General features: G+C 53.6%; 1 protein-coding gene across 1 annotated transcript in view; it reads left to right on the top strand.

The window, feature by feature from the left end:
- Positions 1-27,575, top strand: part of LOC139240216 (multiple epidermal growth factor-like domains protein 10) — a 232,263-nt gene that overhangs the window by 168,881 nt on the left and 35,807 nt on the right. Inside the window, exon 16 of the mRNA XM_070868687.1 lies at positions 27,280-27,414. Coding sequence (XP_070724788.1) covers positions 27,280-27,414 — 135 coding nt within the window. The remainder of the gene's footprint in view (positions 1-27,279; positions 27,415-27,575) is intronic.

The following is a 27,575-nucleotide window of genomic DNA, read 5'->3' as shown; positions in this document are numbered from 1 at the left end:
TCCCTGTGTCCGTGTATCTCTGTGTCCCTGTGTTCCTGTGTCCCTGTGTCTATGTATCTCTGTGTTCCTGTGTTCCTGTGTTCCTGTGTCTCTGCATCTCTGTGTTCCTGTGTCCCTGTGTCCCTGTGTCTCTGTATCTCTGTGTTCCTGTGTCCCTGTGTCCCTGTGTCTGTGTTCCTGTGTCCCTGTGTTCCTGTGTCTCTGTATCTCTGTGTTCCTGTGTCCCTGTGTCTGTGTTCCTGTGCTCCTGTGTCCCTGTGTCTGTGTCCCCGTGTCCCTGTGTCTCTGTATCTCTGTGTTCCTGTGTCCGTGTGTCTGTGTGTCTCTGCGTCTCTGTGTTCCTGTGTCCCTGTGTTCCTGTGTTCCTGTGTCCCTGTGTCTCTGTATCTCTGTGTTCCTGTGTCCCTGTGTTCCTGTGTTCCTGTGTCTCTTATCTCTGTGTTCCTGTGTCTGTGTTCCTGTGTCCCTGTGTCTGGGTTCCTGTGTCCCTGTGTCTGTGTTCCTGTGTTCCTGTGTCCCTGTGTCTGTGTTCCTGTGTCCCTGCGTCTGTGTTCCTGTGTCCCTGTGTCTGTGTTCCTGTGTCTGTGTTCCTGTGTCCCTGTGTCTGAGTTCCTGTGTTCCTGTGTCTGTGTTCCTCTGTTCCTGGGTGTCTGTGTTCCTGTGTCCCTGTGTTCCTGTGTCCCTGTGTCTGTGTTCCTGTGTCCCTGTGTCTGTGTTCCTGTGTCCCTGTGTCTGTGTCCCTGTGTTCCTGTGTCCCTGTGTCTGTGTTCCTGTGTCCCTGTGTTCCTGCTTCTCTGTATCTCTGTGTTCCTGTGTCCCTGTGTCTGTGTTCCTGTGCTCCTGTGTCCCTGTGTCTGTGTTCCTGTGTCCGTGTGTCTCTGTGTCTCTGTGTCTCTGTGTCCCTGTGTTCCTGTGTCTCTGTATCCCTGTGTTCCTGTGTCTCTGTATCTCTGTATCTCTGTATCTCTGTATCTCTGTGTTCCTGTGTCCCTGTGTTCCTGTGTCCCTGTGTCCCTGTGTTCCTGTGTCCCGGTGTCCCAGTGTCCCTGTGTCTCTGTATCTCTGTGTCCCTGTGTCCCTGTGTCTCTGCGTCCCCGTGTTCCTCTGTCCCTGCGTCCCTGTGTTCCTGTGTCTCTATGTTCCTGTGTCCCGGTGTCTCTGTGTCCCTGTGTCTCTGTATCTCTGTGTCCCTGTGTCTCTGTGTCTCAGCGTCCCTGTGTTCCTGTGTCCCTGCGTCCCTGTGTTCCTGTGTCTCTGTGTTCCTGTGTCCCGGTGTCTCTGTGTCCCTGTGTCTCTGTATCTCTGTGTCTCTGCGTCCCTGTGTTCCTGTGTCCCTGCATCCCTGTGTTCCTGTGTCTCTGTATCTCTGTGTCCCTGTGTCTCTGTGTCTCTGTGTCTCTGTGTCCCTGTGTTCCTGTGTTCCTGTGTCCCTGCGTCCCTGTGTTCCTGTGTCTCTGTATCTCTGTATCTCTGTGTTCCTGTGTCTCTGTGTCTATGTTCCTGTGTCTGTGTTCCTGTGTCCCTGTGTCTGTGTTCCTGTGTCCCTGTGTCTGTGTTCCTGTGTCCCTGTGTCTGTGTTCCTGTGTTCCTGTGTCCCTGTGTCTGTGTTCCTGTGTCCCTGTGTCCCTGTGTCCGTGTATCTCTGTGTCCCTGTGTCCCTGTGTCCCTGTGTCTATGTATCTCTGTGTTCCTGTGTTCCTGTGTTCCTGTGTCTCTGCATCTCTGTGTTCCTGTGTCCCTGTGTCCCTGTGTCTCTGTATCTCTGTGTTCCTGTGTCCCTGTGTCTGTGTTCCTGTGCTCCTGTGTTCCTGTGTCTCTGCATCTCTGTGTTCCTGTGTCCCTGTGTCCCTGTGTCTGTGTTCCTGTGTCCCTGTGTTCCTGTGTCTCTGTATCTCTGTGTTCCTGTGTCCCTGTGTCTGTGTTCCTGTGCTCCTGTGTCCCTGTGTCTGTGTCCCTGTGTTCCTGTGTCTCTGTATCTCTGTGTTCCTGTGTCCCTGTGTCTGTGTTCCTGTGCTCCTGTGTCCCTGTGTCTGTGTCCCTGTGTCCCTGTGTCTCTGTATCTCTGTGTTCCTGTGTCCGTGTGTCCCTGTGTCTCTGCATCTCTGTGTTCCTGTGTCCCTATTTCTGTGTTCCTGTGTCCCTGTGTTCCTGTGTCTCTGTATCTCTGTGTTCCTGTGTCCCTGTGTCTGTGTTCCTGTGCTCCTGTGTCCCTGTGTCTGTGTTCCTGTGTCCGTGTGTCTCTGTGTCTCTGTGTTCCTGTGTCCCTGTGTCTCTGTATCCCTGTGTTCCTGTGTCTCTGTATCTCTGTATCTCTGTGTTCCTGTGTCCCTGTGTTCCTGTGTTCCTGTGTCTCTGTGTTCCTGTGTCCCTGTGTCCCTGTGTTCCTGTGTCCCGGTGTCTCTGTGTCCCTGTGTCTCTGTATCTCTGTGTCCCTGTGTCTCTGTGTCTCTGCGTCCCCGTGTTCCTCTGTCCCTGCGTCCCTGTGTTCCTGTGTCTCTGTGTTCCTGTGTCCCGGTGTCTCTGTGTCCCTGTGTCTCTGTATCTCTGTGTCCCTGTGTCTCTGTGTCTCTGTGTCGCTGTGTTCCTGTGTCCCTGCGTCCCTGTGTTCCTGTGTCCCGGTGTCTCTGTGTCCCTGTGTCTCTGTATCTCTGTGTCCCTGTGTCTCTGTGTCTCTGTGTCGCTGTGTTCCTGTGTCCCTGCGTCCCTGTGTTCCTGTGTCTCTGTATCTCTGACTTCCTGTGTCCCTGTGTCTATGTTCCTGTGTCTGTGTTCCTGTGTCCCTGTGTCTGTGTTCCTGTGTTCCAGTGTCCCTGTGTTCCTGTGTCTCTGTATCTCTGTATTCCTGTGTTCCTGTGTCCCTGTGTCTGTGTTCCTGTGTCCCTGTGTCTGTGTTCCTGTGTGTCTGTGTCCCTGTGTCCCTGTGTCTGTGTTCCTGTGTCCCTGTGTCCCTGTGTCTGTGTCCCTGTGTCCCTGTGTACCTGTGTTCCTGTGTCTCTGTTTCCCTGTATCCCTGTGTCTCTGTGTCTCTGTCTCTCTGTGTCTCTGTGTGCCTGTGTCTCTGTGTCTCTGTGTCGCTGTGTTCCTGTGTCCCTGCGTCCCTGTGTTCCTGTGTCTCTGTATCTCTGACTTCCTGTGTCCCTGTGTCTATGTTCCTGTGTCTGTGTTCCTGTACCTGTGTCTGTGTTCCTGTGTTCCTGTGTCCCTGTGTCTGTGTTCCTGTGTCGCTATGTCCCTGTGTCCGTGTGTCTCTGTATCTCTGTGTTCCTGTGTCCCTGTCTCTCTGTATTCCTGTGTTCCTGTGTTCCTGTGTCCCTGTGTCTCTGTATCTCTGTGTTCCTGTGTCCGTGTGTCCCTGTGTCTCTGCATCTCTGTGTTCCTGTGTCCCTGTGTTCCTGTATTCCTGTGTCCCTGTGTCTCTGTATCTCTGTGTTCCTGTGTCCCTGTGTCTCTGTGTTCCTGTGTTCCTGTGTTCCTGTGCCCCTGTGTCTCTGTATCTCTGTGTTCCTGTGTCCCTGTGTCCCTGTGTCTCTGTGTTCCTGTGTCCCTGTGCCTCTGTGTTCTTGTGTCCCTGTGTCTCTGTGTCTCTGTGTCCCTGTGTTCCTGTGTCCCTGTGTCCCTGTGTTCCTGTGTCCCGGTGTCTCTGTATCTCTGTGTTCCTGTGTCCCTGTGTCCCTGTGTTCCTGTGTCCCTGTGTCTCTGTATCTCTGTGTTCCTGTGTCCGTGTGTCCCTGTGTCTCTGTGTTCCTGTGTCCGTGTGTCCCTGTGTCTCTGTGTCCCTGTGTTCCTGTGTTCCTGTGTCCCTGTGTCTCTGTATCTCTGTGTTCCTGTGTCCGTGTGTCCCTGTGTCTCTGCATCTCTGTGTTCCTGTGTCCCTGTGTTCCTGTGTTCCTGTGTCCCTGTGTCTCTGTATCTCTGTGTTCCTGTGTCCCTGTGTTCCTGTGTTCCTGTGTTCCTGTGTCCCTGTGTCTCTGTATCTCTGTGTTCCTGTGTCCCTGTGTCTGTGTTCCTGTGCTCCTGTGTCCCTGTGTCTGTGTTCCTGTGTCCGTGTGTCTCTGTGTCTCTGTGTCTCTGTGTTCCTGTGTCCCTGTGTCTCTGTATCCCTGTGTTCCTGTGTCTCTGTATCTCTGTATCTCTGTGTTCCTGTGTCCCTGTGCCTCTGTGTTCCTGTGTCCCTGTGTCCCTGTGTTCCTGTGTCCCGGTGTCTCTGTGTCCCTGTGTCTCTGTATCTCTGTGTCCCTGTGTCTCTGTGTCTCTGCGTCCCCGTGTTCCTCTGTCCCTGCGTCCCTGTGTTCCTGTGTCTCTGTGTTCCTGTGTCCCGGTGTCTCTGTGTCCCTGTGTCTCTGTATCTCTGTGTCCCTGTGTCTCTGTGTCTCAGCGTCCCTGTGTTCCTGTGTCCCTGCGTCCCTGTGTTCCTGTGTCTCTGTGTTCCTGTGTCCCGGTGTCTCTGTGTCCCTGTGTCTCTGTATCTCTGTGTCCCTGTGTCCCTGTGTCCCTGTGTCTCTGCGTCCCTGTGTTCCTGTGTCCCTGCATCCCTGTGTTCCTGTGTCTCTGTATCTCTGTGTCCCTGTGTCTCTGTGTCTCTGTGTCTCTGTACCTGTGTCTTGTGTTCCTGTGTCCCTGCGTCCCTGTGTTGCTGTGTCTCTGTATCTCTGTGTTCCTGTGTCTCTGTGTCTATGTTCCTGTGTCTGTGTTCCTGTGTCCCTGTGTCTGTGTTCCTGTGTCCCTGTGTCTGTGTTCCTGTGTCCCTGTGTCTGTGTTCCTGTGTTCCTGTGTTCCTGTGTCTGTGTTCTTGTGTCCCTGTGTCCCTGTGTCCGTGTATCTCTGTGTCCCTGTGTCCCTGTGTCCCTGTGTCTATGTATCTCTGTGTTCCTGTGTTCCTGTGTTCCTGTGTCTCTGCATCTCTGTGTTCCTGTGTCCCTGTGTCCCTGTGTCTCTGTATCTCTGTGTTCCTGTGTCCCTGTGTCCCTGTGTCTGTGTTCCTGTGTCCCTGTGTCTCTGTATCTCTGTGTTCCTGTGTCTCTGTATCTCTGTGTTCCTGTGTCCGTGTGTCCCTGTGTCTCTGCGTCTCTGTGTTCCTGTGTCCCTGTGTTCCTGTGTTCCTGTGTCCCTGTGTCTCTGTATCTCTGTGTTCCTGTGTCCCTGTGTTCCTGTGTTCCTGTGTCTCTTATCTCTGTGTTCCTGTGTCTGTGTTCCTGTGTCCCTGTGTCTGGGTTCCTGTGTCCCTGTGTCTGTGTTCCTGTGTTCCTGTGTCCCTGTGTCTGTGTTCCTGTGTCCCTGCGTCTGTGTTCCTGTGTCCCTGTGTCTGTGTTCCTGTGTCTGTGTTCCTGTGTCCCTGTGTCTGAGTTCCTGTGTTCCTGTGTCTGTGTTCCTGTGTTCCTGGGTGTCTGTGTTCCTGTGTCCCTGTGTTCCTGTGTCCCTGTGTCTGTGTTCCTGTGTCCCTGTGTTCCTGTGTCCCTGTGTCTGTGTTCCTGTGTCCCTGTGTCTGTGTCCCTGTGTTCCTGTGTCCCTGTGTCTGTGTTCCTGTGTCCCTGTGTTCCTGCTTCTCTGTATCTCTGTGTTCCTGTGTCCCTGTGTCTGTGTTCCTGTGCTCCTGTGTCCCTGTGTCTGTGTTCCTGTGTCCGTGTGTCTCTGTGTCTCTGTGTCTCTGTGTCTCTGTGTCCCTGTGTTCCTGTGTCTCTGTATCCCTGTGTTCCTGTGTCTCTGTATCTCTGTATCTCTGTGTTCCTGTGTCCCTGTGTTCCTGTGTCCCTGTGTCCCTGTGTTCCTGTGTCCCGGTGTCCCAGTGGCCCTGTGTCTCTGTATCTCTGTGTCCCTGTGTCTCTGTGTCTCTGCGTCCCCGTGTTCCTCTGTCCCTGCGTCCCTGTGTTCCTGTGTCTCTATGTTCCTGTGTCCCGGTGTCTCTGTGTCCCTGTGTCTCTGTATCTCTGTGTCCCTGTGTCTCTGTGTCTCAGCGTCCCTGTGTTCCTGTGTCCCTGCGTCCCTGTGTTCCTGTGTCTCTGTGTTCCTGTGTCCCGGTGTCTCTGTGTCCCTGTGTCTCTGTATCTCTGTGTCTCTGCGTCCCTGTGTTCCTGTGTCCCTGCATCCCTGTGTTCCTGTGTCTCTGTATCTCTGTGTCCCTGTGTCTCTGTGTCTCTGTGTCTCTGTGTCCCTGTGTTCCTGTGTTCCTGTGTCCCTGCGTCCCTGTGTTCCTGTGTCTCTGTATCTCTGTATCTCTGTGTTCCTGTGTCTCTGTGTCTATGTTCCTGTGTCTGTGTTCCTGTGTCCCTGTGTCTGTGTTCCTGTGTCCCTGTGTCTGTGTTCCTGTGTCCCTGTGTCTGTGTTCCTGTGTCCCTGTGTCCCTGTGTCCGTGTATCTCTGTGTCCCTGTGTCCCTGTGTCCATGTATCTCTGTGTTCCTGTGTTCCTGTGTTCCTGTGTCTCTGCATCTCTGTGTTCCTGTGTCCCTGTGTCCCTGTGTCTCTGTATCTCTGTGTTGCTGTGTCCGTGTGTCCCTGTGTCTCTGCATCTCTGTGTTCCTGTGTCCCTGTGTCCCTGTGTCTGTGTTCCTGTGTCCCTGTGTTCCTGTGTCTCTGTATCTCTGTGTTCCTGTGTCCCTGTGTCTGTGTTCCTGTGCTCCTGTGTCCCTGTGTCTGTGTCCCTGTGTTCCTGTGTCTCTGTATCTCTGTGTTCCTGTGTCCCTGTGTCTGTGTTCCTGTGCTCCTGTGTCCCTGTGTCTGTGTCCCTGTGTCCCTGTGTCTCTGTATCTCTGTGTTCCTGTGTCCGTGTGTCCCTGTGTCTCTGCATCTCTGTGTTCCTGTGTCCCTATGTCTGTGTTCCTGTGTCCCTGTGTTCCTGTGTCTCTGTATCTCTGTGTTCCTGTCTCCCTGTGTCTGTGTTCCTGTGCTCCTGTGTCCCTGTGTCTGTGTTCCTGTGTCCGTGTGTCTCTGTGTCTCTGTGTTCCTGTGTCCCTGTGTCTCTGTATCCCTGTGTTCCTGTGTCTCTGTATCTCTGTATCTCTGTGTTCCTGTGTCCCTGTGTTCCTGTGTCTCTGTGTTCCTGTGTCCCTGTGTCCCTGTGTTCCTGTGTCCCGGTGTCTCTGTGTCCCTGTGTCTCTGTGTCTCTGCGTCCCCGTGTTCCTCTGTCCCTGCGTCCCTGTGTTCCTGTGTCTCTGTGTTCCTGTGTCCCGGTGTCTCTGTGTCCCTGTGTCTCTGTATCTCTGTGTCCCTGTGTCTCTGTGTCTCTGTGTCGCTGTGTTCCTGTGTCCCTGCGTCCCTGTGTTCCTGTGTCCCGGTGTCTCTGTGTCCCTGTGTCTCTGTATCTCTGTGTCCCTGTGTCTCTGTGTCTCTGTGTCGCTGTGTTCCTGTGTCCCTGCGTCCCTGTGTTCCTGTGTCTCTGTATCTCTGACTTCCTGTGTCCCTGTGTCTATGTTCCTGTGTCTGTGTTCCTGTGTCCCTGTGTCTGTGTTCCTGTGTTCCTGTGTCCCTGTGTCTGTGTTCCTGTGTCGCTATGTCCCTGTGTCCGTGTGTCTCTGTATCTCTATGTTCCTGTGTCCCTGTCTCTCTGTATTCCTGTGTTCCTGTGTTCCTGTGTCCCTGTGTCTCTGTATCTCTGTGTTCCTGTGTCCGTGTGTCCCTGTGTCTCTGCATCTCTGTGTTCCTGTGTCCCTGTGTTCCTGTGTTCCTGTGTCCCTGTGTCTCTGTATCTCTGTGTTCATGTGTCCCTGTGTCTCTGTGTTCCTGTGTTCCTGTGTTCCTGTGCCCCTGTGTCTCTGTATCTCTGTGTTCCTGTGTCCCTGTGTTCCTGTGTCCCTGTGTTCCTGTGTTCCTGTGTCCCGGTGTCTCTGTGTCCCTGTGTCCCTGTGTTCCTGTGTCCCGGTGTCTCTGTATCTCTGTGTTCCTGTGTCCCTGTGTTCCTGTGTCCCTGTGTCCCTGTGTTCCTGTCCCGGTGTCTCTGTATCTCTGTGTTCCTGTGTCCCTGTGTCCCTGTGTCCCTGTGTCTCTGTATTCCTGTGTTCCTGTGTTCCTGTGTCCCTGTGTCCCTGTGTCTCTGTATCTCTGTGTTCCTGTGTCTGTGTGTCCCTGTGTCTCTGCATCTCTGTGTTCCTGTGTCTCTGTGTTCCTGTGTTCCGTGTCCCTGTGTCTCTGTATCTCTGTGTTCCTGTGTCCGTGTGTCCATGTGTCTCTGCATCTCTGTGTTCCTGTGTCACTGTGTTCCTGTGTTCCTGTGTCCCTGTGTCTCTGTATCTCTGTGTTCCTGTGTCCCTGTGTTCCTGTGTCTCTGTGTTCCTGTGTTCCTGTGTTCCTGTGTCCCTGTGTCTCTGTATCTCTGTATCTCTGTGTTCCTGTGTCCCTGTGTTCCTGTGTCCCTGTGTTCCTGTGTCTCTGTATCTCTGTGTTCCTGTGTCTCTGTGTTCCTGTGTTCCTGTGTTCCTGTGTCCCTGTGTCTCTGTATCTCTGTGTTCCTGTGTCCCTGTGTTCCTGTGTCCCTGTGTTCCTGTGTCTCTGTATCTCTGTGTTCCTGTGTCTCTGTGTTCCTGTGTTCCTGTGTTCCTGTGTCCCTGGGTCTCTGTATCTCTGTGTTCCTGTGTCCCTGTGTGCCTGTGTCTCTGTGTTCCTGTGTTCCTGTGTCCCTGTGTCTCTGTATCTCTGTGTTCCTGTGTCCCGGTGTCTCTGTGTCCCTGTGTCCCTGTGTCTGTGTTCCTGTGTCCCTGTGTTCCTGTGTCTCTGTATCTCTGTGTTCCTGTGTCCCTGTGTCTGTGTTCCTGTGCTCCTGTGTCCCTGTGTCTGTGTCCCTGTGTCCCTGTGTCTCTGTATCTCTGTGTTCCTGTGTCCGTGTGTCTCTGCATCTCTGTGTTCCTGTGTCCCTATGTCTGTGTTCCTGTGTCCCTGTGTTCCTGTGTCTCTGTATCTCTGTGTTCCTGTGTCCCTGTGTCTGTGTTCCTGTGCTCCTGTGTCCCTGTGTCTGTGTTCCTGTGTCCGTGTGTCTCTGTGTCTCTGTGTCTCTGTGTTCCTGTGTCCCTGTGTCTCTGTATCCCTGTGTTCCTGTGTCTCTGTATCTCTGTATCTCTGTGTTTCTGTGTCCCTGTGTTCCTGTGTCTCTGTGTTCCTGTGTCCCTGTGTCCCTGTGTTCCTGTGTCCCGGTGTCTCTGTGTCCCTGTGTCTCTGTATCTCTGTGTCCCTGTGTCTCTGTGTCTCTGCGTCCCCGTGTTCCTCTGTCCCTGCGTCCCTGTGTTCCTGTGTCTCTGTGTTCCTGTGTCCCGGTGTCTCTGTGTCCCTGTGTCTCTGTATCTCTGTGTCCCTGTGTCTCTGTGTCTCTGTGTCGCTGTGTTCCTGTGTCCCTGCGTCCCTGTGTTCCTCTGTCTCTGTATCTCTGACTTCCTGTGTCCCTGTGTCTATGTTCCTGTGTCTGTGTTCCTGTGTCCCTGTGTCTGTGTTCCTGTGTTCCTGTGTCCCTGTGTCTGTGTTCCTGTGTCGCTATGTCCCTGTGTCCGTGTGTCTCTGTATCTCTGTGTTCCTGTGTCCCTGTGTTCCTGTGTCCCTGTGTTCCTGTGTTCCTGTGTCCCGGTGTCTCTGTGTCCCTGTGTCCCTGTGTTCCTGTGTCCCGGTGTCTCTGTATCTCTGTGTTCCTGTGTCCCTGTGTTCCTGTGTCCCTGTGTCCCTGTGTTCCTGTCCCGGTGTCTCTGTATCTCTGTGTTCCTGTGTCCCTGTGTCCCTGTGTCCCTGTGTCTCTGTATTCCTGTGTTCCTGTGTTCCTGTGTCCCTGTGTCTCTGTATCTCTGTGTTCCTGTGTCTGTGTGTCCCTGTGTCTCTGCATCTCTGTGTTCCTGTGTCTCTGTGTTCCTGTGTTCCTGTGTCCCTGTGTCTCTGTATCTCTGTGTTCCTGTGTCCGTGTGTCCATGTGTCTCTGCATCTCTGTGTTCCTGTGTCACTGTGTTCCTGTGTTCCTGTGTCCCTGTGTCTCTGTATCTCTGTGTTCCTGTGTCCCTGTGTTCCTGTGTCTCTGTGTTCCTGTGTTCCTGTGTTCCTGTGTCCTTGTGTCTCTGTATCTCTGTATCTCTGTGTTCCTGTGTCCCTGTGTTCCTGTGTCCCTGTGTTCCTGTGTCTCTGTATCTCTGTGTTCCTGTGTCTCTGTGTTCCTGTGTTCCTGTGTTCCTGTGTCCCTGTGTCTCTGTATCTCTGTGTTCCTGTGTCCCTGTGTTCCTGTGTCCCTGTGTTCCTGTGTCTCTGTATCTCTGTGTTCCTGTGTCTCTGTGTTCCTGTGTTCCTGTGTTCCTGTGTCCCTGGGTCTCTGTATCTCTGTGTTCCTGTATCCCTGTGTGCCTGTGTCTCTGTGTTCCTGTGTTCCTGTGTCCCTGTGTCTCTGTATCTCTGTGTCCCTGTGTCTCTGCATCTCTGTGTTCCTGTGTCCCTATGTCTGTGTTCCTGTGTCCCTGTGTTCCTGTGTCTCTGTATCTCTGTGTTCCTGTGTCCCTGTGTCTGTGTTCCTGTGCTCCTGTGTCCCTGTGTCTGTGTTCCTGTGTCCGTGTGTCTCTGTATCCCTGTGTTCCTGTGTCTCTGTATCTCTGTATCTCTGTGTTCCTGTGTCCCTGTGTTCCTGTGTCTCTGTGTTCCTGTGTCCCTGTGTCCCTGTGTTCCTGTGTCCCGGTGTCTCTGTGTCCCTGTGTCTCTGTATCTCTGTGTCCCTGTGTCTCTGTGTCTCTGCGTCCCCGTGTTCCTCTGTCCCTGCGTCCCTGTGTTCCTGTGTCTCTGTGTTCCTGTGTCCCGGTGTCTCTGTGTCCCTGTGTCTCTGTATCTCTGTGTCCCTGTGTCTCTGTGTCTCTGTGTCGCTGTGTTCCTGTGTCCCTGCGTCCCTGTGTTCCTCTGTCTCTGTATCTCTGACTTCCTGTGTCCGTGTGTCTATGTTCCTGTGTCTGTGTTCCTGTGTCCCTGTGTCCCTGTGTCTCTGTATCTCTTTGTTCCTGTGTCCGTGTGTCCATGTGTCTCTGCATCTCTGTGTTCCTGTGTCACTGTGTTCCTGTGTTCCTGTGTCCCTGTGTCTCTGTATCTCTGTGTTCCTGTGTCCCTGTGTTCCTGTGTCTCTGTGTTCCTGTGTTCCTGTGTTCCTGTGTCCCTGTGTCTCTGTATCTCTGTATCTCTGTGTTCCTGTGTCCCTGTGTTCCTGTGTCCCTGTGTTCCTGTGTCTCTGTATCTCTGTGTTCCTGTGTCTCTGTGTTCCTGTGTTCCTGTGTTCCTGTGTCCCTGTGTCTCTGTATCTCTGTGTTCCTGTGTCCCTGTGTTCCTGTGTCCCTGTGTTCCTGTGTCTCTGTATCTCTGTGTTCCTGTGTCTCTGTGTTCCTGTGTTCCTGTGTTCCTGTGTCCCTGGGTCTCTGTATCTCTGTGTTCCTGTGTCCCTGTGTGCCTGTGTCTCTGTGTTCCTGTGTTCCTGTGTCCCTGTGTCTCTGTATCTCTGTGTTCCTGTGTCCCGGTGTCTCTGTGTCCCTGTGTCCCTGTGTCTGTGTTCCTGTGTCCCTGTGTTCCTGTGTCTCTGTATCTCTGTGTTCCTGTGTCCCTGTGTCTGTGTTCCTGTGCTCCTGTGTCCCTCTGTCTGTGTCCCTGTGTCCCTGTGTCTCTGTATCTCTGTGTTCCTGTGTCCGTGTGTCCCTGTGTCTCTGCATCTCTGTGTTCCTGTGTCCCTATGTCTGTGTTCCTGTGTCCCTGTGTTCCTGTGTCTCTGTATCTCTGTGTTCCTGTGTCCCTGTGTCTGTGTTCCTGTGCTCCTGTGTCCCTGTGTCTGTGTTCCTGTGTCCGTGTGTCTCTGTGTCTCTGTGTCTCTGTGTTCCTGTGTCCCTGTGTCTCTGTATCCCTGTGTTCCTGTGTCTCTGTATCTCTGTATCTCTGTGTTCCTGTGTCCCTGTGTTCCTGTGTCTCTGTGTTCCTGTATCCCTGTGTCCCTGTGTTCCTGTGTCCCGGTGTCTCTGTGTCCCTGTGTCTCTGTATCTCTGTGTCCCTGTGTCTCTGTGTCTCTGCGTCCCCGTGTTCCTCTGTCCCTGCGTCCCTGTGTTCCTGTGTCTCTGTGTTCCTGTGTCCCGGTGTCTCTGTGTCCCTGTGTCTCTGTATCTCTGTGTCCCTGTGTCTCTGTGTCTCTGTGTCGCTGTGTTCCTGTGTCCCTGCGTCCCTGTGTTCCTCTGTCTCTGTATCTCTGACTTCCTGTGTCCCTGTGTCTATGTTCCTGTGTCTGTGTTCCTGTGTCCCTGTGTCTGTGTTCCTGTGTTCCTGTGTCCCTGTGTCTGTGTTCCTGTGTCGCTATGTCCCTGTGTCCGTGTGTCTCTGTATCTCTGTGTTCCTGTGTCCCTGTGTCTCTGTATTCCTGTGTTCCTGTGTTCCTGTGTCCCTGTGTCTCTGTATCTCTGTGTTCCTGTGTCCGTGTGTCCCTGTGTCTCTGCATCTCTGTGTTCCTGTGTCCCTGTGTTCCTGTGTTCCTGTGTACCTGTGTCTCTGTATCTCTGTGTTCCTGTGTCCCTGTGTTCCTGTGTCTCTGTGTTCCTGTGTTCCTGTGTCCCTGTGTCTCTGTATCTCTGTGTTCCTGTGTCCCTGTGTTCCTGTGTCCCTGTGTTCCTGTGTTCCTGTGTCCCGGTGTCTCTGTGTCCCTGTGTCCCTGTGTTCCTGTGTCCCGGTGTCTCTGTATCTCTGTGTTCCTGTGTCCCTGTGTTCCTGTGTCCCTGTGTCCCTGTGTTCCTGTGTCCCGGTGTCTCTGTATCTCTGTGTTCCTGTGTCCCTGTGTCCCTGTGTCCCTGTGTCTCTGTATTCCTGTGTTCCGGTGTTCCTGTGTCCCTGTGTCTCTGTATCTCTGTGTTCCTGTGTCTGTGTGTCCCTGTGTCTCTGCATCTCTGTGTTCCTGTGTCTCTGTGTTCCTGTGTTCCTGTGTCCCTGTGTCTCTGTATCTCTGTGTTCCTGTGTCCGTGTGTCCATGTGTCTCTGCATCTCTGTGTTCCTGTGTCACTGTGTTCCTGTGTTCCTGTGTCCCTGTGTCTCTGTATCTCTGTGTTCCTGTGTCCCTGTGTTCCTGTGTCTCTGTGTTCCTGTGTTCCTGTGTTCCTGTGTCCCTGTGTCTCTGTATCTCTGTATCTCTGTGTTCCTGTGTCCCTGTGTTCCTGTGTCCCTGTGTTCCTGTGTCTCTGTATCTCTGTGTTCCTGTGTCCCTGTGTCTCTGTATCTCTGTGTTCCTGTGTCCCTGTGTTCCTGTGTCCCTGTGTTCCTGTGTCTCTGTATCTCTGTGTTCCTGTGTCTCTGTGTTCCTGTGTTCCTGTGTTCCTGTGTCCCTGGGTCTCTGTATCTCTGTGTTCCTGTGTCCCTGTGTTCCTGTGTCTCTGTGTTCCTGTGTTCCTGTGTCCCTGTGTCTCTGTATCTCTGTGTTCCTGTGTCCCGGTGTCTCTGTGTCCCTGTGTCCCTGTGTCTGTGTTCCTGTGTCCCTGTGTTCCTGTGTCTCTGTATCTCTGTGTTCCTGTGTCCCTGTGTCTGTGTTCCTGTGCTCCTGTGTCCCTGTCCCTGTGTTCCTGTGTCCCTGTGTCTCTGTATCTCTGTGTTCCTGTGTCCCTGTGTTCCTGTGTCTCTGTGTTCCTGTGTCCCTGTGTCTCTGTATCTCTGTGTTCCTGTGTCCCTGTGTTCCTGTGTCCCTGTGTTCCTGTGTCCCGGTGTCTCTGTATCTCTGTGTTCCTGTGTCCCTGTGTCTCTGTGTCCCTGTGTCTCTGTGTCTCTGTGTCCCTGTGTCTCTGTGTTCCTGTGTCCCTGTGTCTCTGTGTTCCAGTGTCTCTGTATCTCTGTGTTCCTGTGTCCCTGTATCTCTGTGTTCCTGTGTCCCTGTGTACCTGTGTCTCTGTGTCCCTGTGTTCCTGTGTCCCTGTGTCCAAGTGTCCCTGTGTCTCTGTGTTCCTGTGTTCCTGTGTCCCCGTGTTCCTGTATCTCTGTGTTCCAGTGACCCTGTGTCCCTGTGTTCTTGTGTCCCTGTGTCTCTGTGTCCCTGTGTTCCTGTGTCCCTGTGTTGCTGTGTCTCTGTATCTCTGTGTTCCTGTGTCCCTGTGTTCCCGTGTCTCTGTATTTCTGTGTTCCTGTGTCCCTGTGTCTCTGTATCTCTGTGTCCATGTGTCCCTGTGTTCCAGTGTCCCTGTGTTCCTGTGTCTCTGTATCTCTGTATTCCTGTGTTCCTGTGTCCCTGTGTCTGTGTTCCTGTGTCCCTGTGTCTGTGTTCCTGTGTGTCTGTGTCCCTGTGTCCCTGTGTCTGTGTTCCTGTGTCCCTGTGTCCCTGTGTCTGTGTCCCTGTGTCCCTGTGTACCTGTGTTCCTGTGTCTCTGTTTCCCTGTATCCCTGCGTCTCTGTCTCTCTGTCTCTCTGTGTTCCTGTGTCTCTGTGTCTCTGTCCCTGTGTCCCTGTGTCTCTGTCTCTGTGTCTCTGTGTCCCTGTGTCCCTGTGTCCCTGTGTCTCTGTGTCTCTGTGTTCCTGTGTCCCTGTGTCTCTGTGTTCTTGTGTCCCTGTGTCTCTGTGTCCCTGTGTCCCTGTGTCCCTGTGTCCCTGTGTCCCTGTGTCTCTGTATTCCTGTGTTTCTGTGTTCCTGTGTCCCTGTGTCTCTGTATCTCTGTGTTCCTGTGTCCGTGTGTCCCTGTGTCTCTGTGTTCCTGTGTCCGTGTGTCCCTGTGTTCCTGTGTTCCTGTGTCCCTGTGTCTCTGTATCTCTGTGTTCCTGTGTCCCTGTGTTCCTGTGTTCCTGTGTCCCTGTGTCTCTGTATCTCTGTGTTCCTGTGTCCCTGTGTCTGTGTTCCTGTGCTCCTGTGTCCCTGTGTCTGTGTTCCTGTGTCCGTGTGTCTCTGTGTCTCTGTGTCTCTGTGTTCCTGTGTCCCTGTGTCTCTGTATCCCTGTGTTCCTGTGTCTCTGTATCTCTGTATCTCTGTGTTCCTGTGTCCCTGTGTTCCTGTGTCTCTGTGTTCCTGTGTCCCTGTGTCCCTGTGTTCCTGTGTCCCGGTGTCTCTGTGTCCCTGTGTCTCTGTATCTCTGTGTCCCTGTGTCTCTGTGTCTCTGCGTCCCTGTGTTCCTCTGTCCCTGCGTCACTGTGTTCCTGTGTCTCTGTGTTCCTGTGTCCCGGTGTCTCTGTGTCCCTGTGTCTCTGTATCTCTGTGTCCCTGTGTCTCTGTGTCTCTGTGTCGCTGTGTTCCTGTGTCCCTGCGTCCCTGTGTTCCTGTGTCTCTGTATCTCTGGCTTCCTGTGTCCCTGTGTCTATGTTCCTGTGTCTGTGTTCCTGTGTCCCTGTGTCTGTGTTCCTGTGTTCCTGTGTCCCTGTGTCTGTGTTCCTGTATCGCTGTGTCCCTGTGTCCGTGTGTCTCTGTATCTCTGTGTTCCTGTGTCCCTGTGTCTCTGTATTCCTGTGTTCCTGTGTTCCTGTGTCCCTGTGTCTCTGTATCTCTGTGTTCCTGTGTCCCTGTGTTCCTGTGTCTCTGTGTTCCTGTGTTCCTGTGTTCCTGTGTCCCTGTGTCTCTGTATCTCTGTGTTCCTGTGTCCCTGTGTTCCTGTGTCCTTGTGTTCCTGTGTTCCTGTGTCCCGGTGTCTCTGTGTCCCTGTGTCCCTGTGTTCCTGTGTCCCGGTGTCTCTGTATCTCTGTGTTCCTGTGTCCCTGTGTTCCTGTGTCCCTGTGTCCCTGTGTTCCTGTGTCCCGGTGTCTCTGTATCTCTGTGTTCCTGTGTCCCTGTGTCCCTGTGTCTCTGTATTCCTGTGTTCCTGTGTTCCTGTGTCCCTGTGTCTCTGTATCTCTGTGTTCCTGTGTCTGTGTGTCCCTGTGTCTCTGCATCTCTGTGTTCCTGTGTCTCTGTGTTCCTGTGTTCCTGTGTCCCTGTGTCCCTGTGTCTCTGTATCTCTGTGTTCCTGTGTCCGTGTGTCCATGTGTCTCTGCATCTCTGTGTTCCTGTGTCACTGTGTTCCTGTGTTCCTGTGTCCCTGTGTCTCTGTATCTCTGTGTTCCTGTGTCCCTGTGTTCCTGTGTCTCTGTGTTCCTGTGTTCCTGTGTTCCTGTGTCCCTGTGTCCCTGTATCTCTGTATCTCTGTGTTCCTGTGTCCCTGTGTTCCTGTGTTCCTGTGTTCCTGTGTCTCTGTATCTCTGTGTTCCTGTGTCTCTGTGTTCCTGTGTTCCTGTGTCCCTGTGTCTCTGTATCTCTGTGTTCCTGTGTCCCTGTGTTCCTGTGTCCCTGTGTTCCTGTGTCTCTGTATCTCTGTGTTCCTGTGTCTCTGTGTTCCTGTGTTCCTGTGTTCCTGTGTCCCTGGGTCTCTGTATCGCTGTGTTCCTGTGTCTCTGTGTTCCTGTGTCTCTGTGTCTCTGTGTTCCTGTGTTCCTGTGTCCCTGTGTCTCTGTGTCTCTGTATCTCTGTGTTCCTGTGTCCCGGTGTCTCTGTGTCCCTGTGTCCCTGTGTTCCTGTGTTCCGGTGTCTCTGTATCTCTGTGTTCCTGTGTCCCTGTGTTCCTTGTGTTCCTGTGTCCCTGTGTCCCTGTGTTCCTGTGTCCCTGTGTCCCTGTGTTCCTGTGTCCCGGTGTCTCTGTATCTCTGTGTTCCTGTGTCCCAGTGTTCCTGTGTCTCTGTGTTCCTGTGTCCCTGTGTATCTGTATCTCTGTGTTCCTGTGTCCCTGTGTTCCTGTGTCCCTGTGTCCCTGTGTTCCTGTGTCCGGTGTCTCTGTGTCCCTGTGTCCCTGTGTTCCTGTGTCCCGGTGTCTCTGTATCTCTGTGTTCCTGTGTCCCTGTGTTCCTGTGTCTCTGTGTTCCTGTGTCCCTGTGTCTCTGTATCTCTGTGTTCCTGTGTCCCTGTGTTCCTGTGTCCCTGTGTTCCTGTGTTCCGGTGTCTCTGTATCTCTGTGTTCCTGTGTCCCTGTGTTCCTTGTGTTCCTGTGTCCCTGTGTCCCTGTGTTCCTGTGTCCCTGTGTCCCTGTGTTCCTGTGTCCCGGTGTCTCTGTATCTCTGTGTTCCTGTGTCCCTGTGTTCCTGTGTCCCTGTGTTCCTGTGTCCCGGTGTCTCTGTATCTCTGTGTTCCTGTGTCCCTGTGTTCCTGTGTCTCTGTGTTCCTGTGTCCCTGTGTCTCTTTATCTCTGTGTTCCTGTGTCCCTGTGTTCCTGTGTCCCTGTGTCCCTGTGTTCCTGTGTCCGGTGTCTCTGTGTCCCTGTGTCCCTGTGTTCCTGTGTCCCGGTGTCTCTGTATCTCTGTGTTCCTGTGTCCCTGTGTTCCTGTGTCCCTGTGTTCCTGTGTCCCGGTGTCTCTGTATCTCAGTGTTCCTGTGTCCCTGTGTCTCTGTGTCCCTGTGTCTCTGTGTCTCTGTGTCCCTGTGTCTCTGTGTTCCTGTGTCCCTGTGTCTCTGTGTTCCAGTGTCTCTGTATCTCTGTGTTCCTGTGTCCCTGTGTACCTGTGTCTCTGTGTCCCTGTGTTCCTGTGTCCCTGTGTCCAAGTGTCCCTGTGTCTCTGTGTTCCTGTGTTCCTGTGTCCCCGTGTTCCTGTATCTCTGTGTTCCAGTGACCCTGTGTCCCTGTGTTCTTGTGTTCCTGTGTCCCTGTGTCCCTGTGTCCCTGTGTCTCTGTATTCCTGTGTTCCTGTGTTCCTGTGTCCCTGTGTCTCTGTATATCTGTGTTCCTGTGTCTGTGTGTCCCTGTGTCTCTGCATCTCTGTGTTCCTGTGTCTCTGTGTTCCTGTGTTCCTGTGTTCCTGTGTCCCTGTGTCTCTGTATCTCTGTGTTCCTGTGTCCGTGTGTCCATGTGTCTCTGCATCTCTGTGTTCCTGTGTCACTGTGTTCCTGTGTTCCTGTGTCCCTGTGTCTCTGTATCTCTGTATCTCTGTGTTCCTGTGTCCCTGTGTTCCTGTGTCTCTGTGTTCCTGTGTTCCTGTGTTCCTGTGTCCCTGTGTCTCTGTATCTCTGTATCTCTGTGTTCCTGTGTCCCTGTGTTCCTGTGTCCCTGTGTTCCTGTGTCTCTGTATCTCTGTGTTCCTGTGTCTCTGTGTTCCTGTGTCCCTGTGTCCCTGTGTCTCTGTATCTCTGTGTTCCTGTGTCCCTGTGTTCCTTGTGTTCCTGTGTCCCTGTGTCCCTGTGTTCCTGTGTCCCTGTGTCCCTGTGTCCCGGTGTCTCTGTATCTCTGTGTTCCTGTGTCCCTGTGTTCCTGTGTCTCTGTGTTCCTGTGTCCCTGTGTCTCTGTATCTCTGTGTTCCTGTGTCCCTGTGTTCCTGTGTCCCTGTGTCCCTGTGTTCCTGTGTCCGGTGTCTCTGTGTCCCTGTGTCCCTGTGTTCCTGTGTCCCGGTGTCTCTGTATCTCTGTGTTCCTGTGTCCCTGTGTTCCTGTGTCTCTGTGTTCCTGTGTCCCTGTGTCTCTGTATCTCTGTGTTCCTGTGTCCCTGTGTTCCTATGTCCATGTATCTCTGTGTCCATGTGTCCATGTGTTCCAGTGTCCCTGTGTTCCTGTGTCTCTGTATCTCTGTATTCCTGTGTTCCTGTGTCCCTGTGTCTGTGTTCCTGTGTCCCTGTGTCTGAGTTCCTGTGTGTCTGTGTCCCTGTGTCCCTGTGTCTGTGTTTCTGTGTCCCTGTGTCCCTGTGTCTGTGTCCCTGTGTCCCTGTGTACCTGTGTTCCTGTGTCTCTGTATCTCTGTGTTCCTGTGTCCCTGTGTTCCTGTGTCTCTGTGTTCCTGTGTCCCGGTGTCTCTGTATCTCTGTGTTCCTGTGTCCCTGTGTTCCTGTGTCTCTGTGTTCCTGTGTCCCTGTGTCTCTGTATCTCTGTGTTCCTGTGTCCCTGTGTTCCTGTGTCCCTGTGTCCCTGTGTTCCTGTGTCCGGTGTCTCTGTGTCCCTGTGTCCCTGTGTTCCTGTGTCCCGGTGTCTCTGTATCTCTGTGTTCCTGTGTCCCTGTGTTCCTGTGTCCCTGTGTTCCTGTGTCCCGGTGTCTCTGTATCTCTGTGTTCCTGTGTCCCTGTGTCTCTGTGTCCCTGTGTCTCTGTTTCTCTGTGTCCCTGTGTCTCTGTGTTCCTGTGTCCCTGTGTCTCTGTGTTCCAGTGTCTCTGTATCTCTGTGTTCCTGTGTCCCTGTATCACTGTGTTCCTGTGTCCCTGTGTACCTGTGTCTCTGTGTCCCTGTGTTCCTGTGTCCCTGTGTCCAAGTGTCCCTGTGTCTCTGTGTTCCTGTGTTCCTGTGTCCCCGTGTTCCTGTATCTCTGTGTTCCAGTGACCCTGTGTCCCTGTGTTCTTGTGTTCCTGTGTCCCTGTGTCCCTGTGTCCCTGTGTCTCTGTATTCCTGTGTTCCTGTGTTCCTGTGTCCCTGTGTCTCTGTATCTCTGTGTTCCTGTGTCTGTGTGTCCCTGTGTCTCTGCATCTCTGTGTTCCTGTGTCTCTGTGTTCCTGTGTTCCTGTGTCCCTGTGTCTCTGTATCTCTGTGTTCCTGTGTCCGTGTGTCCATGTGTCTCTGCATCTCTGTGTTCCTGTGTCTCTGTGTTCCTGTGTTCCTGTGTTCCTGTGTCCCTGTGTCTCTGTATCTCTGTGTTCCTGTGTCCGTGTGTCCATGTGTCTCTGCATCTCTGTGTTCCTGTGTCACTGTGTTCCTGTGTTCCTGTGTCCCTGTGTCTCTGTATCTCTGTGTTCCTGTGTCCCTGTGTTCCTGTGTCTCTGTGTTCCTGTGTTCCTGTGTTCCTGTGTCCCTGTGTCTCTGTATCTCTGTATCTCTGTGTTCCTGTGTCCCTGTGTTCCTGTGTCCCTGTGTTCCTGTGTCTCTGTATCTCTGTGTTCCTGTGTCTCTGTGTTCCTGTGTTCCTGTGTCCCTGTGTCTCTGTATCTCTGTGTTCCTGTGTCCCTGTGTTCCTGTGTCCCTGTGTTCCTGTGTCTCTGTATCTCTGTGTTCCTGTGTCTCTGTGTTCCTGTGTTCCTGTGTCCCTGGGTCTCTGTATCTCTGTGTTCCTGTGTCCCTGTGTTCCTGTGTCTCTGTGTTCCTGTGTTCCTGTGTCCCTGTGTCTCTGTGTCTCTGTGTCTCTGTATCTCTGTGTTCCTGTGTCCCGGTGTCTCTGTGTCCCTGTGTCCCTGTGTTCCTGTGTTCCGGTGTCTCTGTATCTCTGTGTTCCTGTGTCCCTGTGTTCCTTGTGTTCCTGTGTCCCTGTGTCCCTGTGTTCCTGTGTTCCTGTGTCTCTGTGTTCCTGTGTCCCTGTGTCTCTGTATCTCTGTGTTCCTGTGTCCCTGTGTTCCTGTGTCCCTGTGTCCCTGTGTTCCTGTGTCCGGTGTCTCTGTGTCCCTGTGTCCCTGTGTTCCTGTGTCCCGGTGTCTCTGTATCTCTGTGTTCCTGTGTCCCTGTGTTCCTGTGTTCCTGTGTCTCTGTGTTCCTGTGTCCCTGTGTCTCTGTATCTCTGTGTTCCTGTGTCCCTGTGTTCCTGTGTCCCTGTGTCCCTGTGTTCCTGTGTCCGGTGTCTCTGTGTCCCTGTGTCCCTGTGTTCCTGTGTCCCGGTGTCTCTGTATCTCTGTGTTCCTGTGTCCCTGTGTTCCTGTGTCTCTGTGTTCCTGTGTCCCTGTGTCTCTGTATTTCTGTGTTCCTGTGTCCCTGTGTTCCTGTGTCCCTGTGTTCCTGTGTTCCGGTGTCTCTGTATCTCTGTGTTCCTGTGTCCCTGTGTTCCTTGTGTTCCTGTGTCCCTGCGTCCCTGTGTTCCTGTGTCCCTGTGTCCCTGTGTTCCTGTGTCCCGGTGTCTCTGTATCTCTGTGTTCCTGTGTCCCTGTGTTCCTGTGTCCCTGTGTTCCTGTGTCCCGGTGTCTCTGTATCTCTGTGTTCCTGTGTCCCTGTGTTCCTGTGTCTCTGTGTTCCTGTGTCCCTGTGTCTCTGTATCTCTGTGTTCCTGTGTCCCTGTGTTCCTGTGTCCCTGTGTCCCTGTGTTCCTGTGTCCGGTGTCTCTGTGTCCCTGTGTCCCTGTGTTCCTGTGTCCCGGTGTCTCTGTATCTCTGTGTTCCTGTGTCCCTGTGTTCCTGTGTCCCTGTGTTCCTGTGTCCCGGTGTCTCTGTATCTCTGTGTTCCTGTGTCCCTGTGTCTCTGTGTCCCTGTGTCTCTGTGTCTCTGTGTCCCTGTGTCTCTGTGTTCCTGTGTCCCTGTGTCCCTGTGTCTCTGTGTTCCAGTGTCTCTGTATCTCTGTGTCCCTGTGTCCCTGTATCTCTGTGTTCCTGTGTCCCTGTGTACCTGTGTCTCTGTGTCCCTGTGTTCCTGTGTCCCTGTGTCCAAGTGTCCCTGTGTCTCTGTGTTCCTGTGTTCCTGTGTCCCCGTGTTCCTGTATCTCTGTGTTCCAGTGACCCTGTGTCCCTGTGTTCTTGTGTTCCTGTGTCCCTGTGTCCCTGTGTCCCTGTGTCTCTGTATTCCTGTGTTCCTGTGTTCCTGTGTCCCTGTGTCTCTGTATCTCTGTGTTCCTGTGTCTGTGTGTCCCTGTGTCTCTGCATCTCTGTGTTCCTGTGTCTCTGTGTTCCTGTGTTCCTGTGTTCCTGTGTCCCTGTGTCTCTGTATCTCTGTGTTCCTGTGTCCGTGTGTCCATGTGTCTCTGCATCTCTGTGTTCCTGTGTCACTGTGTTCCTGTGTTCCTGTGTCCCTGTGTCTCTGTATCTCTGTGTTCCTGTGTCCCTGTGTTCCTGTGTCTCTGTGTTCCTGTGTTCCTGTGTTCCTGTGTCCCTGTGTCTCTGTATCTCTGTATCTCTGTGTTCCTGTGTCCCTGTGTTCCTGTGTCCCTGTGTTCCTGTGTCTCTGTATCTCTGTGTTCCTGTGTCTCTGTGTTCCTGTGTCCCTGTGTCCCTGTGTCTCTGTATCTCTGTGTTCCTGTGTCCCTGTGTTCCTTGTGTTCCTGTGTCCCTGTGTCCCTGTGTTCCTGTGTCCCTGTGTCCCTGTGTCCCGGTGTCTCTGTATCTCTGTGTTCCTGTGTCCCTGTGTTCCTGTGTCTCTGTGTTCCTGTGTCCCTGTGTCTCTGTATCTCTGTGTTCCTGTGTCCCTGTGTTCCTGTGTCCCTGTGTCCCTGTGTTCCTGTGTCCGGTGTCTCTGTGTCCCTGTGTCCCTGTGTTCCTGTGTCCCGGTGTCTCTGTATCTCTGTGTTCCTGTGTCCCTGTGTTCCTGTGTCTCTGTGTTCCTGTGTCCCTGTGTCTCTGTATCTCTGTGTTCCTGTGTCCCTGTGTTCCTGTGTCCATGTATCTCTGTGTCCATGTGTCCCTGTGTTCCAGTGTCCCTGTGTTCCTGTGTCTCTGTATCTCTGTATTCCTGTGTTCCTGTGTCCCTGTGTCTGTGTTCCTGTGTCCCTGTGTCTGAGTTCCTGTGTGTCTGTGTCCCTGTGTCCCTGTGTCTGTGTTTCTGTGTCCCTGTGTCCCTGTGTCTGTGTCCCTGTGTCCCTGTGTACCTGTGTTCCTGTGTCTCTGTATCTCTGTGTTCCTGTGTCCCTGTGTTCCTGTGTCCCTGTGTTCCTGTGTCCCTGTGTCTCTGTATCTCTGTGTTCCTGTGTCCCTGTGTTCCTGTGTCTCTGTGTTCCTGTGTCCCTGTGTCTCTGTATCTCTGTGTTCCTGTGTCCCTGTGTTCCTGTGTCCCTGTGTCCCTGTGTTCCTGTGTCCGGTGTCTCTGTGTCCCTGTGTCCCTGTGTTCCTGTGTCCCGGTGTCTCTGTATCTCTGTGTTCCTGTGTCCCTGTGTTCCTGTGTCCCTGTGTTCCTGTGTCCCGGTGTCTCTGTATCTCTGTGTTCCTGTGTCCCTGTGTCTCTGTGTCCCTGTGTCTCTGTGTCTCTGTGTCCCTGTGTCTCTGTGTTCCTGTGTCCCTGTGTCTCTGTGTTCCAGTGTCTCTGTATCTCTGTGTTCCTGTGTCCCTGTATCTCTGTGTTCCTGTGTCCCTGTGTACCTGTGTCTCTGTGTCCCTGTGTTCCTGTGTCCCTGTGTCCAAGTGTCCCTGTGTCTCTGTGTTCCTGTGTTCCTGTGTCCCCGTGTTCCTGTATCTCTGTGTTCCAGTGACCCTGTGTCCCTGTGTTCTTGTGTTCCTGTGTCCCTGTGTCCCTGTGTCCCTGTGTCTCTGTATCTCTGTGTTCCTGTGTCCGTGTGTCCATGTGTCTCTGCATCTCTGTGTTCCTGTGTCTCTGTGTTCCTGTGTTCCTGTGTTCCTGTGTCCCTGTGTCTCTGTATCTCTGTGTTCCTGTGTCCGTGTGTCCATGTGTCTCTGCATCTCTGTGTTCCTGTGTCACTGTGTTCCTGTGTTCCTGTGTCCCTGTGTCTCTGTATCTCTGTGTTCCTGTGTCCCTGTGTTCCTGTGTCTCTGTGTTCCTGTGTTCCTGTGTCCCTGTGTCTCTGTATCTCTGTATCTCTGTATCTCTGTGTCCCTGTGTTCCTGTGTCCCTGTGTTCCTGTGTCTCTGTATCTCTGTGTTCCTGTGTCTCTGTGTTCCTGTGTTCCTGTGTCCCTGTGTCTCTGTATCTCTGCGTTCCTGTGTCCCTGTGTTCCTGTGTCCCTGTGTTCCTGTGTCTCTGTATCTCTGTGTCCCTGTGTCTCTGTGTTCCTGTGTTCCTGTGTTCCTGTGTCCCTGGGTCTCTGTATCTCTGTGTTCCTGTGTCCCGGTGTCTCTGTGTCCCTGTGTCCCTGTGTTCCTGTGTTCCGGTGTCTCTGTATCTCTGTGTTCCTGTGTCCCTGTGTTCCTTGTGTTCCTGTGTCCCTGTGTCCCTGTGTTCCTGTGTTCCTGTGTCTCTGTGTTCCTGTGTCCCTGTATCTCTGTGTTCCTGTGTCCCTGTGTTCCTGTGTCCCTGTGTCCCTGTATTCCTGTGTCCGGTGTCTCTGTGTCCCTGTGTCACTGTGTTCCTGTGTCCCGGTGTCTCTGTATCTCTGTGTTCCTGTGTCCCTGTGTTCCTGTGTCTCTGTGTTCCTGTGTCCCTGTGTCTCTGTATCTCTGTGTTCCTGTGTCCCTGTGTTCCTGTGTCCCTGTGTTCCTGTGTTCCGGTGTCTCTGTATCTCTGTGTTCCTGTGTCCCTGTGTTCCTTGTGTTCCTGTGTCCCTGTGTCCCTGTGTTCCTGTGTCCCTGTGTCCCTGTGTTCCTGTGTCCCGGTGTCTCTGTATCTCTGTGTTCCTGTGTCCCTGTGTTCCTGTGTCCCTGTGTTCCTGTGTCCCGGTGTCTCTGTATCTCTGTGTTCCTGTGTCCCTGTGTTCCTGTGTCTCTGTGTTCCTGTGTCCCTGTGTCTCTGTATCTCTGTGTTCCTGTGTCCCTGTGTTCCTGTGTCCCTGTGTCCCTGTGTTCCTGTGTCCGGTGTCTCTGTGTCCCTGTGTCCCTGTGTTCCTGTGTCCCGGTGTCTCTGTATCTCTGTGTTCCTGTGTCCCTGTGTTCCTGTGTCCCTGTGTTCCTGTGTCCCGGTGTCTCTGTATCTCTGTGTTCCTGTGTCCCTGTGTCTCTGTGTCCCTGTGTCTCTGTGTCTCTGTGTCCCTGTGTCTCTGTGTTCCTGTGTCCCTGTGTCTCTGTGTTCCAGTGTCTCTGTATCTCTGTGTTCCTGTGTCCCTGTATCTCTGTGTTCCTGTGTCCCTGTGTACCTGTGTCTCTGTGTCCCTGTGTTCCTGTGTCCCTGTGTCCAAGTGTCCCTGTGTCTCTGTGTTCCTGTGTTCCTGTGTCCCCGTGTTCCTGTATCTCTGTGTTCCAGTGACCCTGTGTCCCTGTGTTCTTGTGTTCCTGTGTCCCTGTGTCCCTGTGTCTCTGTATTCCTGTGTTCCTGTGTTCCTGTGTCCCTGTGTCTCTGTATCTCTGTGTTCCTGTGTCTGTGTGTCCCTGTGTCTCTGCATCTCTGTGTTCCTGTGTCTCTGTGTTCCTGTGTTCCTGTGTTCCTGTGTCCCTGTGTCTCTGTATCTCTGTGTTCCTGTGTCCGTGTGTCCATGTGTCTCTGCATCTCTGTGTTCCTGTGTCACTGTGTTCCTGTGTTCCTGTGTCCCTGTGTCTCTGTATCTCTGTGTTCCTGTGTCCCTGTGTTCCTGTGTCTCTGTGTTCCTGTGTTCCTGTGTTCCTGTGTCCCTGTGTCTCTGTATCTCTGTATCTCTGTGTTCCTGTGTCCCTGTGTTCCTGTGTCCCTGTGTTCCTGTGTCTCTGTATCTCTGTGTTCCTGTGTCTCTGTGTTCCTGTGTTCCTGTGTCCCTGTGTCTCTGTATCTCTGTGTTCCTGTGTCCCTGTGTTCCTGTGTCCCTGTGTTCCTGTGTCTCTGTATCTCTGTGTTCCTGTGTCCCTGTGTTCCTGTGTCCCTGTGTTCCTGTGTCTCTGTATCTCTGTGTTCCTGTGTCTCTGTGTTCCTGTGTTCCTGTGTCCCTGTGTCTCTGTATCTCTGTGTTCCTGTGTCCCTGTGTTCCTGTGTCCCTGTGCACCTGTGTCTCTGTATCTCTGTGTTCCTGTGTCTCTGTGTTCCTGTGTTCCTGTGTTCCTGTGTCCCTGGGTCTCTGTATCTCTGTGTTCCTGTGTCCCTGTGTTCCTGTGTCCCTGTGTTCCTGTGTTCCGGTGTCTCTGTATCTCTGTGTTCCTGTGTCCCTGTGTTCCTTGTGTTCCTGTGTCCCTGTGTCCCTGTGTTCCTGTGTCCCTGTGTCCCTGTGTTCCTGTGTCCCGGTGTCTCTGTATCTCTGTGTTCCTGTGTCCCTGTGTTCCTGTGTTCCTGTGTTCCTGTGTCCCGGTGTCTCTGTATCTCTGTGTTCCTGTGTCCCTGTGTTCCTGTGTTCCTGTGTCCCTGTGTTCCTGTGTCCGGTGTCTCTGTGTCCCTGTGTCCCTGTGTTCCTGTGTCCCGGTGTCTCTGTATCTCTGTGTTCCTGTGTCCCTGTGTTCCTGTGTCTCTGTGTTCCTGTGTCCCTGTGTCTCTGTATCTCTGTGTTCCTGTGTCCCTGTGTTCCTGTGTCCATGTATCTCTGTGTCCATGTGTCCCTGTGTTCCAGTGTCCCTGTGTTCCTGTGTCTCTGTATCTCTGTATTCCTGTGTTCCTGTGTCCCTGTGTCTGTGTTCCTGTGTCCCTGTGTCTGAGTTCCTGTGTGTCTGTGTCCCTGTGTCCCTGTGTCTGTGTTTCTGTGTCCCTGTGTCCCTGTGTCTGTGTCCCTGTGTCCCTGTGTACCTGTGTTCCTGTGTCTCTGTTTCCCTGTATCCCTGTGTCTCTGTCTCTCTGTGTCTCTGTGTTCCTGTGTCTCTGTGTCTCTGTGTTCCTGTGTCCCTGTGTCTCTGTGTTCTTGTGTCCCTGTGTTTCTGTGTCTCTGTGTCCCTGTGTCCCTGTGTCCCTGTGTCTCTGTGTCCCTGTGTTCCTGTGTCTCTCTGTCTCTGTGCCCCTCCGACAGTGCGGCGGTCCCTCAGTACTGCCCCTCCGACAGTGCGGCGCTCCCTCAGTATTGCCCCTCCGACAGTGCAGCGCTCCCTCAGTACTGCCCCTCCGACAGTGCAGCGCTCCCTCAGTACTGTCCCTCCGACAGTGCGGCGCTCCCTCAGTACTGTCCCTCCGACAGTGCGGCGCTCCCTCAGTACTGTCCCTCCGACAGTGCGGCGCTCCCTCAGTACTGTCCGTCCGACAGTGCGGCGCTCCCTCAGTACTGCCCCTCCGACAGTGCGGCGCTCCCTCAGTACTGCCCCTCCGACAGTGCAGCACTCCCTCAGTACTGCCCCTCCGACAGTGCGGCGCTCCCTCAGTACTGTCCCTCCGACAGTGCGGCGCTCCCTCAGTACCGCCCCTCCGACAGTGAGGCGCTCCCTCAGTACCGCCCCTCCGACAGTGCGGCGCTCCCTCAGTACCGTCCCTCTGACAGTGCGGCGCTCCCTCAGTACCGCCCCTCCGACAGTGCGGCGCTCCCTCAGTACCGCCCCTCCGACAGTGCGGCACTCCCTCAGTACCGCCCCTCTGACAGTGCGGCACTCCCTCAGTACCGCCCCTCCGACAGTGTGGTGCTCCCTCAGTACCGCCCCTCTGACAGTGCGGCACTCCCTCAGTACCGCCCCTCTGACAGTGCGGCACTCCCTCAGTACCGCCCCTCCGACAGTGCGGCACTCCCTCAGTACCGCCCCTCTGACAGTGCGGCACTCCCTCAGTACCGCCCCTCCGACAGTGTGGTGCTCCCTCAGTACCGCCCCTCCGACAGTGCGGCGCTCCCTCAGTACTGGCACTGGGAGTGTTGGCCTGGAATTTGGGTTCAAGTCTCTGGAGCGGGGACTCGAACCCACTTCGAGGTCAGAATGCTACCCATTGATGGTTAGCCCCTCCACGCCCCCCGCCCCCCGGTTCCCCCATGTACGACCATCGACTCGCTGTTTGATATTTAACACTGACTTCCACTTACATTAACTTTTTGTCCTTTTTGTCTCTACAGCATGCACTCCTGGTTACTATGGCTACCAATGCAGTCAAACATGTCCGAAATGTGTCCACACCAGCAGCCATTGCCATCATGTCAGTGGGCGATGTAACTGTACCCCAGGCTTCACGGGCCTACTCTGTAACCAAGGTAACCGGCTCGTTAATTGGCCCTTCCCTTCTGCTAATCATTCCTCCCTCTCCACCCCTCAGTGGCGTTGATTTTCATTGGGAATCACCCCCACCCATTACCTCAACAAGAAGCCCACTCTTCCTATAAACCAAGACCACCTATTTCCACCTCCGTAACGT

Source organism: Pristiophorus japonicus, chromosome 30 (genome assembly GCF_044704955.1).
Source record: "Pristiophorus japonicus isolate sPriJap1 chromosome 30, sPriJap1.hap1, whole genome shotgun sequence".
NCBI classification, from domain to species: domain Eukaryota; kingdom Metazoa; phylum Chordata; class Chondrichthyes; family Pristiophoridae; genus Pristiophorus; species Pristiophorus japonicus.
Note: the sequence above shows the minus strand (reverse complement) of the source record. Positions and strands in the feature narration are given on the sequence as shown.